General features: G+C 29.2%; 1 protein-coding gene across 1 annotated transcript in view; it reads right to left on the bottom strand.

The window, feature by feature from the left end:
• Window positions 1-17,663, bottom strand: part of LOC107443614 (xibalbin-1-like) — a 43,269-nt gene that overhangs the window by 3,171 nt on the left and 22,435 nt on the right. Inside the window, exons 2-3 of the mRNA XM_016057546.4 lie at window positions 3,109-3,211; window positions 1,028-1,070 (exon numbers count right to left, since the gene is read on the bottom strand). Of these exons, the coding sequence (XP_015913032.1) occupies window positions 1,028-1,070; window positions 3,109-3,184 (119 nt within the window). The 5' untranslated portion in view covers window positions 3,185-3,211. The remainder of the gene's footprint in view (window positions 1-1,027; window positions 1,071-3,108; window positions 3,212-17,663) is intronic.

Here is a 17,663-nt window from a genome sequence, read left to right as displayed (position 1 = left end):
AAAAAAAACAATATTTTTTCCAAATTCAAAATCACTTAAATTACACTCGAAATAACTAACTTGAATAAGGATGAAATTAATTAAATAAAAAAATTAAATTAAAATTTATTCCGAATTGAAATCACGAAAATTTTACTCCAAAATTATGAAACTGAGTTATTAACAAAAACTAAATGTCATGACATTTTGATCCAAATTGAAAAGTATTAAAATTTATTCTGAAATTATTTATCCAAAAATTATATAGATATTTTTCAGTATTCATGCACAATTATAGTTGTAGGAGAAAAGTAAATATTTTCAGGAGAAGCAAGGAAATAATTTTTAATTACTCAGCTTACTTAATTATTACTTGTACAATCTTCAGAAAGATTTTTATCAATATGCAAATATTAAAGGTAAAGAAAATTTACGTTTTTTAAAAATTTGAAATTATTTTCTTTAATTGACTTTAAAATAAAAATTTTAAAAATTCAGAAACATTTAAAAAATTTCTTAATTTCCGGGAACTCAGCTGCTTTTACTTAAGCTGTATAAGGATTTATTCTATTTTTTAAATTCCCATTATTCCATTCTTTTAAAAATGCTTGAAACTTTTTAATTGAATTAACAAAAGTTTTTAGACATAATTTTTATCTACTTTATATTGCAAACCTTTTGTGCACATGTTATATTAAGCTTGTTTTTACAATAATAGTATCTGCCTGACTAAAATAGGATCTCAGACAAATTCATGAAGATTATACGGCAGATAAACAAATTTTATATAGCTTTTGCCTTTTAAATCTCAAATTAAAGTTACCCATTAAAAAAAAAAGTCTTAAATTAAGACAGTCTTGTGAACTTCGTCTCTGGAATGAATTAAACTTGGCGGCTATTCAAAGAAAAATCAAGAGTTTTGATAGTAATTTCTTAATTAATAAATAGACAAAAACATTCTTTATATTTTTTCCTTGTAAGATAAATAAAAAGAATAGCATGATTTAGGATTTGTTAGATGTAATAATAATAATAAATTTATACTTACTTGTCAATGTGTAATAAATTATCTTCTACCGTTCCATAATCTCCTGAAATAGTTTTATTTGCTGTAAATCTAGTGCATACAACACAAATGATCTTATAAACGTACAAATATATACTTATTTGTTATGGTTAAAAATGTCGTTTCATTTATTCCTAAAAATAAACCACATTTTTTTTAATAGTTGGAAAAACTTAATGATTAGAGTGTCCAAAGTTTCTTTCTTCCACAGTTTTTGCATTGATTGACTTAAAACTCAAGAAAAATATTCTTGACATATTGTACAATTAGGAAAAAAATTATTCTTCAAAAATAACTTTTTGTGGAACTTTACAACCCAGTAAGCTTAAGCGTTCTCGTTTTGTCCCTTATCTTAGTCTTTTTCACAAAAGGAAAAAAAATATTTCCTTTTTCCCAGTATACATTTTGCTCGCTTTATGATTTATGCGCATTTGTTTTGGCTGAGGTGGCAAAAAAATTTATAATGCATTTTAATAAAGTTATTAAAATAAGATTATTATTTTTGAATGTTTACTCATTTTATGCAACTAACCTATGCGTGACATTCCCTCACTTGCATCATTGTTAAATTAAAATAAGAAAGAATTTGCTTAAGTAATTTTTATTTTAAAGCATTGAAAGTTAAACATTGTTATTTGTTCACAACAATATATTATCCCTCCTTGAAAATATTAAAAAGTTTGATATACATTTAGCGATATATAACAACATAGCATCCATTTTCAACTCACTGAAGCTTTTCTTGTAAATACACTGAACAGATAACATTTTTGTATTTATCATTTTCTCATGTTTTTTTAAAGTAAAACAAAAATACAAAGTTAAAAAGTCAATAAAAAGTTAATCATTATAACTCATTTTTTTGTATGAGTATATTTATAAATGAGTTGAATATATTTTGTATGAATATATTATATGAATGGTGTTGTCGACGCTAGAGAGCGCTGCTAGCTCTTGACTGCCTATACTTCCGGGTTACTGTTTTTGGTGTATTTTGAAGACATTTGGCTCACAACGTGATCATTGTGTCATGAGACTCTCTTGAATAATATTTCTTGTATACGTGTATTTGTTACCTGATTTATTATTTGTGTTTAAATAAAGAATCGTTACAGGAATCGTCATTTGAAAATTTGTCATTTCAAGACGTAAGGACTGTCATTTGAAAAAAGAATCGTTATAAAACACTTTTTACCTTGTTAACAATATACCAACTTCAAAATTTAAACCAAAATAATAATTTGTAAAATAAACTTAATCTCGCTGCTTGAACAATATTCTAGCACTTACGTATGGTGGTGCACGGCTTGTACCAAGAGCAAACAATAAACAAGGAAAAAGAGGCCAAACCAGAACTGCCAAAAACGAGTTCTTTCTAAATCTAGCAAACATGTCACCTTTTTAAACAATACATTTCTAAATAACAAAAACAAATTTTTACTTCAAACTCAACAGAATTACTTAATAACATTAATAGCCTATGAAATACAGCAGATTTTACTCCAGAAATCATATAATTTATTTATTTTATTAAAAACAAAATTATCTGTTTGTGAATATCGCCTCTCAGAATAAGCTGTATTAAGCAACTGCATGTTACCTAACCGGAAGTAGAGTTGGTCAAGAGCTAGAGATTGTTGTTGTTTACATTTGTATTGAAAACACCATCCATGTTATTGATTTCAAAAAACAATTATTATACTTGGCAATTACTATAATTAAATATTAATAAGTTCGTCATTTTATTACTAATACATAAACTGATGTAATGATGGTAAAGTAACGCGTGGAAGAATGAAAATAAGGCATTAACAATTCAAAAATAAATCTCTATTGATAAAAATGCTTTCTTTTGTTTTTCTTGTCCTCATAAATAATAACAATAATATTAAAAATTGCAATTCATTTTAATAGTTTTTGATTTAAAGAATGAATTAAAATGACTTTTTCCTGAGAATGTTCTAAAATGACTGTTTTCCTGAAAATGACTGAAATTTAATGTTTTCCTAATAGAATAACAAATAGTGTGGATAACAAATGAGTATGGTAGGAAGGTGTCTTACCTTCTACGACATATGGTGATCCAAAGACAATCGTTGAAAGAAAGAGAACAGCAAAAACAAGAGTAAAATATTTCATATTTGTTTCTTTTTAATGTACTGGAATCTAGAAAATAAAGAACAACTTGCTTGAATTTGCATTTTTGACAAATTACTTTTCAAATCATAAGAACCTCTAAATTAGTTCACGATATTAGTACAGCTAAGTTTAAAGTTTTACAAGCTGTGGCATCAAGCGATTTTAAGGTGTTACAAAGAACGGATGATTGGTTTTAATGGATTTAAAGACACAAGAACACACAATAAACATAAAAACATTTAGTTTTAAAGCTTAGAAAATTTTTAAAAAGTTTTTTTTTTCAGAAATAATGTATTTCATAAGCACACCATCCCAACATATGCAATTCACAAATCCTCTGCTAGCATTGCCCATTTCTTGTCGCTGCCTCCCCACAGGAATTCGATGAATTTCTTCTTAAAATCTGACACTGAAACTCTTAAATTGTCATATTTACTGTTGAATATAGGTCAGCCGATCTGTGTAGGGGTTAGGGAACTGGCCTTGCATCAGACAGGTTCTCGGTTTGAATCCCAGACAAGGCATGGATGTTCTTTCATTCTCTGTACTAACTGTCCTTGCTGTGGGAGCAACATTGACCCACCTAATACGGTGTCCCTGAAAGAGTTGCCAACAAATCTGCCCTTCAGATGCCTGCATTGACGAAATGTCATTGCCCAGTTGGGCATTGGAAAAAAAAAACTGTTGAATATGGGGCAAAATTGTCTGCCACCAGATTACCATATTTTTCGTTGAAAATGTAATATTTTATAACTATAAATATTTTATAATACTCTGAAAACTTGTATATTTCTCGTTAGCTTTTTAAAACTTTTCTTCATTTTAGAAATAAATCTTGCAAGGCTTAATATATTAAAAAAAAAAAAAAAAAAAACAGCTTTCAAAGTAATGTCTGATAAAAAAAAAAAAAATATCTTCTAAATTAATCATTTAAAATTTTCAATTTTAGAAAAGAGGGTTCAATAGTGCCAATTGTAAAATTTTACCCTTCAATAAATGCGCGTATATATTTTTTTTTATCCAAAATTTTTACCCCTATTAATGAATGTAAGTTAAGGGATTGGACAATATAACGATAAATCACAGTTGTCTAGAAAAGTATTTGGGTGAAACAATATCCATTTAAGCAATGAGATATTTCTGTATGCTATGATGCTAGGGTAAACCAATCAGTGACAGAACACTACCCAGTGAAGGAACGTTTCATATATATTGATTAAAAATAAGAATTTGAAAGTTTTTCTTTAGATTGATTGGTAACAATAGCTTACTGCCAAACAATAGGAAGTCATCTAGCAATGTTTCGGATTACCTGGTCAAATAGACTTCTGTGGAAACATTTTTGAATTTGTTATTATCTGTGCAACACCTTGTTTCTTTGAAAAAATTATAAGGTGAGTGTTTGTATTTATGTGTTTGAAGTGGAATTAATTGCATGTAATAGTTTTATTTTTCTCACTCTGAAAAAGAGAATTCAAAATATAGTTATTGAAGTTACGTTTTTTTTTTTTTTTTTTTTTTTTTTTTTTTTTTTTTTTTTTAAGCATCATAGATAGCATAATAAAGTACTGAGATATGGGGGTGCTTATTCACTGGATCACCAAACGATGAAAAACCAGTGAAGGAACAAATGTTCCTTTACTGGTTTTTTTTTCTAAGTAAATAAAAGATAAACTTTAATTTTCTTGTACTTTTAGTGCTGTTCCGCATCAAAAGTATGTTAAAAATACGAAAAATAACTTCTAACCAGTGAGGGAACAGGCATGTTCCTTTACTGGGCATTGATTTCCCAGTGAATGAACAGTATGTGTTAATATGTTGACACTTTACTTTTCAATTCATGATTACAAAAAAAAATAACATTTTTCAAGTATTTGTATGTTATTATTTCAAGAATAGGCTTGTTTTCAGATATTTGTATGGCATATAAATTCATAAAGAGCATTAAAAAATAACCAAAATTAGGTGTTCCTTTAATGGGAAATTTTGTGTTCCTTCACTGGTAAGAGCTGTTCCTTCACTTGGTCTTCTTGCTACTTGTTATTTGAACCTCCAAAACTTTAAAACAATATTATGTAAGTTCTCTATGATTTTTTTTGCATAATTTGCAATTAGTAGCAAATATGTTGACACTGACATTTAACTAAAATTACGAATTTTGAAATTAATATGATTTTTTAAAAGGCAAACGAAGCTGAAATGTTCCTTCACTGGTTAGTTTACCCTACCTAGTAGAAATTCAGGAAATTTGTAAATCATCTACTTGAAAAAAAATATTAAAGATCTAATAGTTTCAACTTAGAAAAGAGCTTAATATTATATGGTCCTTCTTATATATCGCTTTTTTAGGTGTGTATATGTAGCAAGTTATTCATAGATTAGTAGATAATGCTTCCTTTTATACGCTCACAACATGAAACATCCCAATTTTTTCGTTATATTGAGATAAAACACTACAATACATCTCTTGTTATATGCGTGCTTCAAGAAATATTTGAGCCACCCACGAACTCATGGAAAACAATTTGTATTTTGACCAGAAAGGTTGGATCATAATTGCAAGGAAAAAAAAACCTCTCACTTAGTATCCATGACAACTTAATCAATAGAGAACTTCTTTTTAGGAGTCTCTTAAATCCATATAGAAAATACAGAAGAATCTAGCGAGGGAATTTACTAACAAAGAATATTTATTTAGAAGAAAAATTGCATCGAATGTATTCGGTCGAGTAAAAAAAAACTGGCTGTACTATCTAGAGTAGACTGGTATGAAAAGAGTTTTTGCAGATCAGGATTTTAAATGATCTCAAATCAGATATTTTTTTAAACAAAAATGGAAAAAAATATAGATTTTTATTTCGAAAACTTTGATTAAATGAGTGATTTTCCTGAAAGTATTTTCCTATTTTAGTAGATAGTATATGGACAGTTCAATATATACTGGATCAAAAAGCATAAGTACATATTAAAAAAAAATAAATGAACTGAAAATAAAAGTAAAATACAGAATTCACAAATGTATTTATTCTGATCTTGAAAAAGTCTGGTAAAAAAGTATGGGAGAGGCATTTCTAGTAAAGAAAACCATTATTCTGGTGAATAAAACCAAAATACATGATATATAAATCATTCATTTGGTAATTTTTCCGTTCTTTATGGAAATTGTTAACCGAAAATTCTGGTTTTCATAATTATAGTTATTATTATCACACATTTAGAAAAAATACGCTGAAAAGTTAACTGAAACGAATAAAGGATTTTTATGCCACTCTTTAAGGTATCATGATAAAATCACCAAGTTTTATCACATTTACCAAATTTTATCGCATGTTATAGAATTATATTATATTGCTAATTTTGCCAAAACCTTTCTCTAAGCGCTTCGGTAAAAATTGCCGATTTGCTTGGTGTTTCCTTAGAGCCAGATCACGTTTTTCTGGATCATACTTTTTTCATTCAAAGAAATTAGATTTTAAAAAAAAATCGAACAGAAATTACAAATCGGAAGAGTGATTATTAGAACACTGTTCGGCCTCGTTGTTGTTGATAACTCGAAAAAAAGTTGTTAGAGCTTGATTGGGATGTTTTTTCTCATGCACCATTTTACCAATCTGGAAAATCATATATAATAATAAAACAAACAAACATGTATTTAAAATTTGGTTTCACAAGAACTATGCGGCCGATTTCGTTTAAATTTTGCATTTTACTGTAGAAAATTACCTTTTTCTTAAATCATGTAAAATTTCATCCATTTTTCGACAAATTTTTAGACTAAATTCAAATGAAACAATAAAAATTAATAAATAATTACTATTTTCTTATGGATAAGTGAATTTTATAATTGTGTGCAAAAATATTCCATTCACTAAAAAAGTTTTCGAGCTATAGGGAAATACTCAAAAATATTACATTAATTAAAACTTTTCAGAAAACAAACTTTACAAAAGACCAAACTTTCAACCGCTTTCTTGATCGAACTACTGGGACCATGTTTTCTTACCCTCCAAATGAATTCAAATTTGTTAAATCCGTCAGAGAGAGTATGGGAAAAGAAAGAAAGTTCGCAACTTAAAATAACGACTGCACTCAGTATTAGCATATTTGTGGTCACCCTATTAAAACATTCAGATTGAATTCGTGAGGTGATCAAAAGTTATTCAGAGCTTTCAGTTTTTTTGCACCTTTTTTTCTGCGAAGTGGAGATAAAGACTGCTCTGGCTGTCTGGTTTAAATTTGATTGATTACCAAGCTAGGTATGATAGCATGAATGCAAATATTAAAAAAAAGTAATTTTCCATCTAACAAATAGAATCTGAAGTAAATGAATTAAGCACAAATATTGCTAATATATCTATATTTAATTTCAGATTTTTTACACGCTTTAAACTATATTTTAAGAAGTTTATAAAAGAAATTCAGAATAATTGGACTTATTGACATAAGACTTTCCTTTAGAGGCAAATTGTGGACTTTATAATCTATTAAATATTTAAAAGATTTTTTTAATGCAACTTTTGTTAATTAAGGACATTTCTAAAGTGCTTTTTTTGTATAAAATGCCGGTATTTTTACAGTAATGTAAACAAAATTTATGAGAACTATCTTTTATATTTTACAGGTAATCAAATGGTTTTATTACTAACGTTGAGTTGAATATTCCCATAGCCATACAAAAAAAAAAATTATCCATACAGAAAATCCAAAAAGCGAATAATGCTATTACATATCTTTTTAGCTTTGAACACAATAAAATTTCTGGTTCAAGTATTGGGGGGAAGTAGCTTTTGGCAACGCTCTTTAGTGAAATTGTCCCTCATTTGGACAGTTTCACACGGAGAAGAAAAAATGGGATATTTGGTATTGAAATTCGTCAACCGAAATAGAATAATAACCGAGAAATGAAAATCTATCCTGGTAGATACCGGGTAATTGCCGGTGCATCCCTAATTAGAAAGCACAAATATTTTCAGAATTAGAAGTATTCTAAAAAATGTAGCAGAATACAGGAATTAAGTTCAATTAATAACATAATTTATGTTGTAAAATGTGAAGATATCGTTTATAATTTCGAAAAGTCAAACGCAAATTTTATTGCGTAAGGAGCTATAACAAAAAGTTAACTACGAGTATTTTTTCAGATAAACTGAAAAATTAGTAACTTACTCATTGATTAGAAATTTTTATTTAATTTCATTTTTTAATAAAACAATTTTTTTGGAAACACCTTTTTGAAACAAAAAATGATAATTTCTTATTTTTTATTTTTCGAATTAATTTTTCCTAATTAATTTTTTTTATTGCTGTAGTTTTCGGATCATTAAGAGTGGAAACTTTTTTGCGTTTTTTTTTAAGATTTAATAAATTCATCATTTAATTAGCGATATTTTTTGCTTAAAAACTCTCCGTGCAATAGAAAATTAAAATTTTAACTACACTGTTAAAATTTTTAAATCAAAATATCGCTTAAATTTACTAGAATCTTAAATTTACTGCAATTTTAAATTTGGTGCCAATCTTTAATAAGGTATTACGTTGATGAGCTAAGTTGATGTTGAGTAAGAGAAGATGGACTGGACATAACCTTCGTTTAATACTTCTTGCTAAAACCGCACTTACTTGAGTACCAAAAGATTTCACATATTAGCATGTAATTTTATGGGTTTTCAGAGAAAACTTTAAATATGCTAATTCGCATGAGTAGACGACATTTTAAATTACGAAATTAGACTCAAAACTTATTTTTTCTAAATTAACTTTTTTTTGACCGGTGCAGTTTCTTGAACATATGAATAGGGGAGGGGGAAGCCGAAGTTTGAAAAATATGGTCACGATAGTCTTTTAAAGAAAGCTGTCGAAAGTTTGCTCTCCATAATGATAACATTTCTTTTAAAGTTTTTCACTAAATATATGGAAGTATATAGAACTAAATAACGGTAGAAATTTTTTACACAATTATAAAACTGGGTTATGCAGATATTATTCCTTGCAAAACATAATTTTTTAGATTAATAATTATTTTTCAAGTAACGTAAATATAATTTTAAAAAAAATCTAAATTTGAGTCAGAATAGTCGGGTAAACTTGTATAGTAGGGTGGGTAGAAATTTTTTTCTTTTTTTTTTGAAATATGTATAGCAATAAGCATTTAAAGTTGCCTTGTGATACCAGTAGGCAACATATAAATTTTTATGAGAATTTACTTTGCTGGACAATTGCTGAGGACGGATAATAATAGCAACGATGGCATCCACAAAATTGAAGGTGGAAATTAGCATAAGTGCGAAATACAGTAAGAAGTATTTTGCGTATGCAAATTTTGGGTTGTCGAACTGGTTTATCGTATGACAGCGCTGATAAGATACGTAAAGGATTTGACGGGTATTGGATGTCGCTGTTCAAAATCAAAGTATAATAAGGAAACAATCAATTGACGAACTTACAATTCTGATATATCTTTCCAACGTCATTTAGATTATTTTAAGAGTGGCCTCATTATCGGTAAGATTGAAGAAGGCCAAAAAAAAAAGGAAAATATGTTGCCAAAGAGTTCGATGCTAGCCACAGTGTTGTTTCAAGGCTGTGGAAATAATTTATAGCAAGTGGAATGCCTATACGTCACGGGAGAGGTCGTGTTCCTTGCACGGGGTCTGCAGAGGACAAGCACATAGTGTAAACGTCAAAAATTGCTATAGTTAAAAGGGAACCAATGCAGTACAGCAAAGCAGTTAGATGCTACTACTGCCAAGCGACTCTTCCTTAAAGTGGTAGTCAGACGCTTGCAAGCAGGAGGACTATACGACGCGGACTTGTTGTGCGCATGCCATTGACCAAACGTCAATATAGCACCCATTTGCAATGTTGTCTTCATCACCGTAGTTGGAGCGAAGAAGACTGTGCGTGCGTACTCAGATGAGATTCAGTCTCTCGTCTGATTGTTTACGTCAAATGATCTGGCGTGAGATTGATATACCGGCATGTAGTGTCATGGTATGGGCCAGCATTATGATTAATTACTGTATGTTACACTATGGGCTTCCATCTGGGACTATGACTGGCCAACGCTACATTAATGATATTCTTCTGCATCATGTTCACTTGTTCCATGGTGCTGTCTGTGATAAATTTGTTTTTATGAACGACAACGCAACATTTCATCGAACAGTCGCTATCGAGGATATTCAATACCTCGTATGGTCATCGTGTTCTGCAGATCTGAATTCCATCGAAAATGTGTGGGATGCTTTGGGGAGGAGAGTTGCTGGTCGAAAATGCCCTTCAATGAACAAGGACCGCTGCTCTTGTCAGCGTACTGAGCATTTTAGCCATTAAAAAGGGATGCAAGCTTCCATAAGTTATTCAGCTCTATATCTACTAAAACCCTGTAGTGAGTCTCTTTCTTGATGGATTCTGATGATCAGATGAGCCTCAATAAAGAATATGAACCATTCCGAGAGGGTACGTGTGCTGGTTATTCTTTTGAATGTTTGATGAGCCCTGAGACTGTTCTCTGAAAGAGGGATACACTCTTGACCATCCTTTTGTTCCAGACTATTGCCTTCAACATATTTTGATGACCATCTCCAAAAATGAACTCAATACAGATCCATTTTTTGAACTTGCCATTGATGTCAGCTCTTTGTTTTCTCGAACTTGATAATGATGACAATTCTTTTAGTAATTTCAACTTTCAGACTCATCATCTGATAGGTTCATCTAGAAGATTTTTTATTTTTATTATAACCGTCGTTGAACAGCCGATCCAATTTTGGGTTTACGGCTACTAATGTTCAACTCCGTAGCCTTGTAATTTTGAACTAATCCAGAAGACAAGGAAACTCCTGAATCAGTACCCCCAGAGGTATGATATGCTATGGGACCATGGAGGACTTTGAGATTCGACAGATTTAACGTGCATCAGTCACCATTCACTACGCGTGGTGTCTTCGGTTGGAGAGGATCAAACCCACGACCTCTTGGACATGGGCTCAGTGCCCTACCAGCCAAGCTATCCCGGCTCTTTCTAGAAGATCTTTGTGACGATGCTGGAATAGTTTTTGTAAGGGTTCTTTCGGTAACTTTTGCAGCTGTATTTTCCATTATGATGATTTTCCTGCGGTCTATAATTTTATTATTTTCCATTCAACAAAAATGTCCATTCGACAAAAATATAATTTTTATTAATTAAAAAATCTTTCCATCAAATTGTGAATTATCTTCAGAATAAATGTTTAATTAATAGTAATCTTTCAATAATGTCCCATCAATCATAATTTACATAATTATTGGCTACTAATGGTTAACTTAGTAATAGTAAGTTGTGTTTCCAATAATTTTCTAATTTAATAATCCCAACTAACCTATTTGCTTTAAATTATTAATTTCAATATTTTTTTTAGCACAGAGTACAATAAATTATCTTTATTTTAATGTTATAACATTCTGGCATTCTCTTATTTTACTTGGCGTTTAACCACGCTAAATTGTTTATGCGCTATGCAGCCATTTGTGATCCGTAGTTAGCAATTGTCTAGCAGTGTATTAGGTTCTTTAGGTCTTTACTAGCATGAGAATTTTACCATAAAAATCATTTGATTTTCGTTTCTGATTATTTCATTTTGAAAACACATTCTGTAATCAAAGATTCTGTGCACGAAAATTTTCATAGAAAGTGCTTAGTTTTTTTCTTTGAAGTAAATATTTATTGAACTTAAAACTATATAATGAGTATAAGCAAAGTAACTAGAAACTTAACATTTTGTCCCATTTTTGGTTACTTGTGAAGATTTTACCTTATTTATATGTTCCATATGATCTAAAACATAGTTTACTTTCTGAGAAATATCTAATCGTAGCTAGAAAAATCGAAGCTATCTGGTTGAGCGCACATATTATCACATGAAATATAATTATTTAATTCGGTATCCTAAATCTAAAAGAAATTCATAGTATGATTAAAGAGTACTGGATTTTAAAAATGAAGCAGAATAAAAATGATTCGATGTGGGATCTTGCAAATGTGTAGATTTTAAGAAAAAAGTACTTGTGCATGGGTGCAAAAAGTTTCCGCCAAAGAGTGATCCTTTATAATCGATCAAAGAGCTGGAAGAAAATGTAACAGAAATGCAAAAAAGGTTGAAATAATTGAGTGGAAAAATGAAAATTATGTGAAATAAAAAGACTCTAATTAGAGGAACATCTGAACCACATGACACAGAAAAAATAGAACTTCCTCTACTGCAAGAAACTATCTTCAGTAGTAAGTTACATATCTGATAGATCTTCTGCTGCATCTGTAATTTTGAAAGATATTGGAATTGATAAATCTTTAGTTTTTGATAAAAATAAAATTCGCAGAGCTCGCCAGCACATATCATTTCACGAAAATCTCGAAACATACTGTAACAGAACTATACTTTAGGGGGAAGACATGATAAGACTTCCAAGAGAAAATTGGCGAAATTAGAAGAAGAAAGAATATTATGAGCCTTAGTTTTTAAAGTTATATCATGCTTTTTTCTGGCTCAGGTAAGGATATAGATTATTCATAAAAGTATTTTGTCAGGAAACATATGTATTTATAATTTTTGAGCCATTGGCTGTGATGGTATAAGCATCAATACGTCATAAAAACGGTATCATAAAATGTTTCGAACACCATTTAAATCGTCCTTTCCAGTGATTTATATGCTTATTGCATAACAATGAGCTTCCACTTAGGCACTTATGCCGCCAATTAAATGGAGCCAAGATTGGACCTCGAGAATTTCGCAGACATTTTGGAAGACAACTAGATCATTGTGAACAAAACTCTATGTTATAATTTACCCCCATAGCTTGTATTCAACCAAAAGTTCGAATTTCAAATTCTAAGCACAGATAAAAAAATACCTATATGAAATTCGTCCTCCAATATCTTCTGCAAAAGTGACTATAGTTAAGCCAACTACATCTCGGAAATTTATTTCACGCAAGTTGGCTCACAGTGACGAGTTATATTAAAAATATGTTCCAAGGGATCAGATGAATGAAACATTTTCATGGAATTCATTTGAATAGTTTATGCACCATTATGGTTTAATATTGTACTAAACTTTTCGTACATAAATCTCTTATCTACAAACTAGTTGAATCCGCAAAGTATCTTAGTTGTACACTTAAAGCAGTTATTGGCCCTGTCATACAAGGAAACGCTTTTTACTATCCTCCTAAAAAATTACTTTTAACTATGATAGGTGATGAACGTTCAGAGAATTGTTTAAAACGTCAGAAATAACAACTGGCTGACGTAAGAGTTTTTCAGATTCCAATGATAAACTTTCAAACAAAAGACTGTATGCCGTCTCCCACATCGATTGTGTGTTGTATCCCTTCACCAATTCCGGGTAAGATTTCAAACTAAAGGAATTCGTAAAAATGGGAACATCTTCAGACATTCATTTATATCCTTGTCATATTCAAGCTGTAGAACTGAAGCTTTAATTTCTACTGTAGGGCCAGAAAATCCCGATGGATTCATCAGAGCAAGGATGAAGCAGCGAAAAACTTACGAAAAATTGGACGGCAAAAAAATTCATAATTTTGATTCATTTTTAATTATTTTGTCATTTAATTGCAATATTTTCTTTTTAGTATCCTAAAATTTATTTTCTTCCAATTATTTTAGTATTATAATTGTAAAATTTTATTTTTTCATAAAAGTTAAACTCTCCAAAATCTCTTAGAAAATATTCTCTTTATTTCAAACTAAAGGAATTCTATGTATATGTATATATATATATATATATATATATATATATATATATATATATATATATATATATATATATATATATATATATATATATATATATATATATATATATATATATATATATATATATATATACATATATATGTATTGCTTCTTGTTGCTTATTGGCGGAAAACAGTTTTGCTACTAAAGTTAAAATTATTCACTTAGCATACATGTACTAAAGACAATTTTGTTTGCTTACGCTTGTGCATTCACTTCCCTCGTCTAAATATTATTATCTATTCGTATTATAAATATTTAGATCTATTGGTAAACATAAGTAATTTTTCTCAGCAATCATTTTTTAAAATAACATTTATATTGTTATTAAATTATATAAACAAACAAATTTGATAAGTTCACAACGTTAATTTAATATTTTAGCTTACTAAGTGGGCAGATGCATTAAATACTATTTTTGCTTGCATCTCATTGTGCATGAAGCTGAAGTTCTAAATCATTTAACAGGTCTCTTGTATATACATTTTTAAAGTCAATTTATTTTAAATTATAAATATCCATTTCACTGGTTGTTTTTTTGTGTTTTAATGGTGTATTGACAATTTTTACCTGCTTATGCCCTAGTACTTGCTTTTTTCTTTAAATTTTTTAATAATATTTAATTAATAATGTTCGTTTACAGTACCGTGCTGTCCTACAATTTATACCACATGCTTTAAATAATAAAGAAGGGGCCTGGTTAAAGCATGCGAACCAGTTGATTTTAATTATTGATGAAATTATAATAGTAGTTAAGTTTAAAAAAATACGATTTTCCAAACAGTTTAATATTTATATCAACCTTATAAAATGAATTGAATACAGAAAAGACGAAACGCATTTTACGTAACAGTTACACTTTGAATATTTCATTGTGGCATTTATTTTAAATTATAAATATTAATTTTACTAGTTATATTTTAATGCTTTAATGATGTTTTGTTTATTGTTATCTGTCTATTTTAATGTAGCAAATTTAAATAATAGTTTAGTTATTAATATGTTTAGAACATTTTGCAAAATTAATATATCTTATATCATTTTTATACATGCCTGAATTGCACTAGTATTATTCTTGTAGTTTTAATAATATCATGTTATTTAAAACTTTACGAACATATAAGTGCACAAAAATAGTAATTATAAAACGGTTAGTAAGGTTTTAAACCACCTTTCTAAATAACTTTATCTTAAAATGTAGCGCATAATTACATTATAATAATAATAAAGAAAAAAAAAACAATTGTCATAGTTTTAAACTCTTTATTAAAAGCTTAATAATAGCAGTAAAGGAAAATAACTTTATACAGGATACAAAAATATTTATAGAAAAACAATAACTTTATGACTTTTATTAATTTTATGCTGATGACACCTATAACAATCTGGAACTGAATGAGGAAAACTGGATCCTACCACGTGATTTTCCGTTAGTAAAAATGCACGGACAACAATAGAAAACTGCGACACCACCATTAGACGTATTCAAAACAGAATAAAAATAGTAACAAGCTTTAGGTGGTAAGTTTAGTTCTAACATTTCAGCAGACAGCATTATTAAAAATTATTACCTTTTCACACGCATGCTTTCGCAATTTTGATTAGCTGTTTTGTGCGCTACTAACCGCAAGTCTTATGTATGTATATATATATATATATATATATATATATATATATATATATATATATATATATATATATATATATATATATATATATATATATATATATATACACACATGCACTATACTTTTTTGTATATCATTGTAAATATGTTCTCCTTCTAGCTGCTGAATTCTATCCTGAATTTCCCTCAAGATTTCTTTTAATTGGAATAAGCTTTATGTCACTTTATTTATGTAATATAGGAGCAACTTTTTAGAGCTATTGCTTTGTCCTATTTCAGAAATTTTTTTAACATTGTGCAACGTATTTAACATTCTCCTTCGATAACTTTATTTCACATTGTCCTTCAATATTAAAATAAATAATAAAAAGTAAAAAAAACAATAATCTTGAAAAATTATGCTTTGAATTAACTATCTTTGAGTGAGCTAAGTAATTGTTTTCAAAATTTTTTGATTCTCTCAATTTGTTCCAAAAGATAATGTGAAATTTGTAAAAAGGTTAAATGAACATTTAGGATCCCATATTTTCGACCACTTTCTTACCTAAACTTTGGTGGCAATATTTTACAGATTGCAGTAATCTTCATATTTTGAAGATTGAGAAATCGAATCCATTAGGAAAAATTAATATTTACACAGAAATTATTAACTTTTTGATTTCGTAACTTGTAATACCGCATGTACTAAATAGTTAGCCTGTTGTATTTTGTGCGACATAAAAGGCAAATTAAGTACTCACATTAAACAAAATTGTTGTTTGCTACGAAGTTATATCAGCCTAAAATTGTCATAGTTTATTTATACACGGAGAAAAAAATTCTGGTAAGATAACTGTTCTATTTGGTAATGGTATTTCTGGTAACAAAAACCATAATTCTGGTAATAAATACCAAAATATAAACCATAAAATAAGAAAATAAAAAAAACAAAAATCATATAAAATAAGTCCCGCAGTCCCGATCGTAAAAGCATGGTTCACAGTAGAACAATGAAGTCGAGCATCACAGGCTGCTGTATCAGTAAGCGGGAGGGTGACCACTCTGATTATTCTAAGTAGAGACCGAGTGTGTGCTGTATTGGTCCTCCTTAAATTGTTCTACCACGAAGTGGTCGACTTCGCTCGCAGGTCGTCGGGCTAACAAAGCGGAGGAGTCATTCCCTCTGCACAGCATCAAAATTGCGATGGAATGTCTTCGAGTCATCCTTGGGGATGTTTCCCAGACAGTCGTCAATAGCCCATTGTGCAGCTCTAGTGTGACGTAAATAAATTACCTACCTACTATCATATAAAATAGAAATGTCTGCTATTTTAAGACCATGGCTCAATAGATAATTTCAATTCTATTAAACTAGTTTTTACTGAGTTTCCATTCTTTAATTTTATAAAGAAGCGATTTCATGAATCTTTTTAAATACGATGCCATCACCATACATAGTGAAATCATTAACGTTGATTTTACTTGCGAGAACCTGACATATGAAGCCAAAGATATATAGTTCATAAGAATGTGCGATAAAATTAATTTTTGATTAATTAAAACTGCAAGTCATCTTATTATAAAATATTTATCAAATCACATGGAAAACTCATACTTTGGAAATTAGTACGCATACATGTTGTTGGTTTTAAAGCAGATAGTTACGTGTCTTCGAATGTGTGTACAATAAATTTGGTGCAGGTGGGTTCAGAATTACGAATTCGTATGAGGTAGATACATATATATATGTAAGCATTCTGCTCTATTAATATTTGGTGGATATTTTCAGAACTTATACATTTTAAATATATTGGAAATTAAGTGAAATGTAGAAAAAAGTCTATTATTTATTTGCTACCACTTTTTTATTTTTGGCCTGGTTGTCGCCATCTTGATACAACCAGGGTTTCGGAGGTAGTCGAGTCCATTACTTTTACACTACAGAATACATGTACAGAATAATATGCATAGCATTAATGGCATAACATTAATATGTAACACATTTTTTACGAACGCAATCTCTTTGTGTCCACAAGATCTAATTAAAATTTCTTTTTTATTAGAAAAAGTTTTTTTTT

Source organism: Parasteatoda tepidariorum, chromosome 12 (assembly GCF_982258835.1).
Source record: "Parasteatoda tepidariorum strain Cologne lab strain chromosome 12, Ptep-v5.0, whole genome shotgun sequence".
Classification (NCBI taxonomy): Eukaryota; Metazoa; Arthropoda; class Arachnida; order Araneae; family Theridiidae; genus Parasteatoda; species Parasteatoda tepidariorum.
The sequence above is the reverse complement of the archived record's forward strand: the minus strand, read 5'-3'. Positions and strand labels throughout refer to the sequence as shown.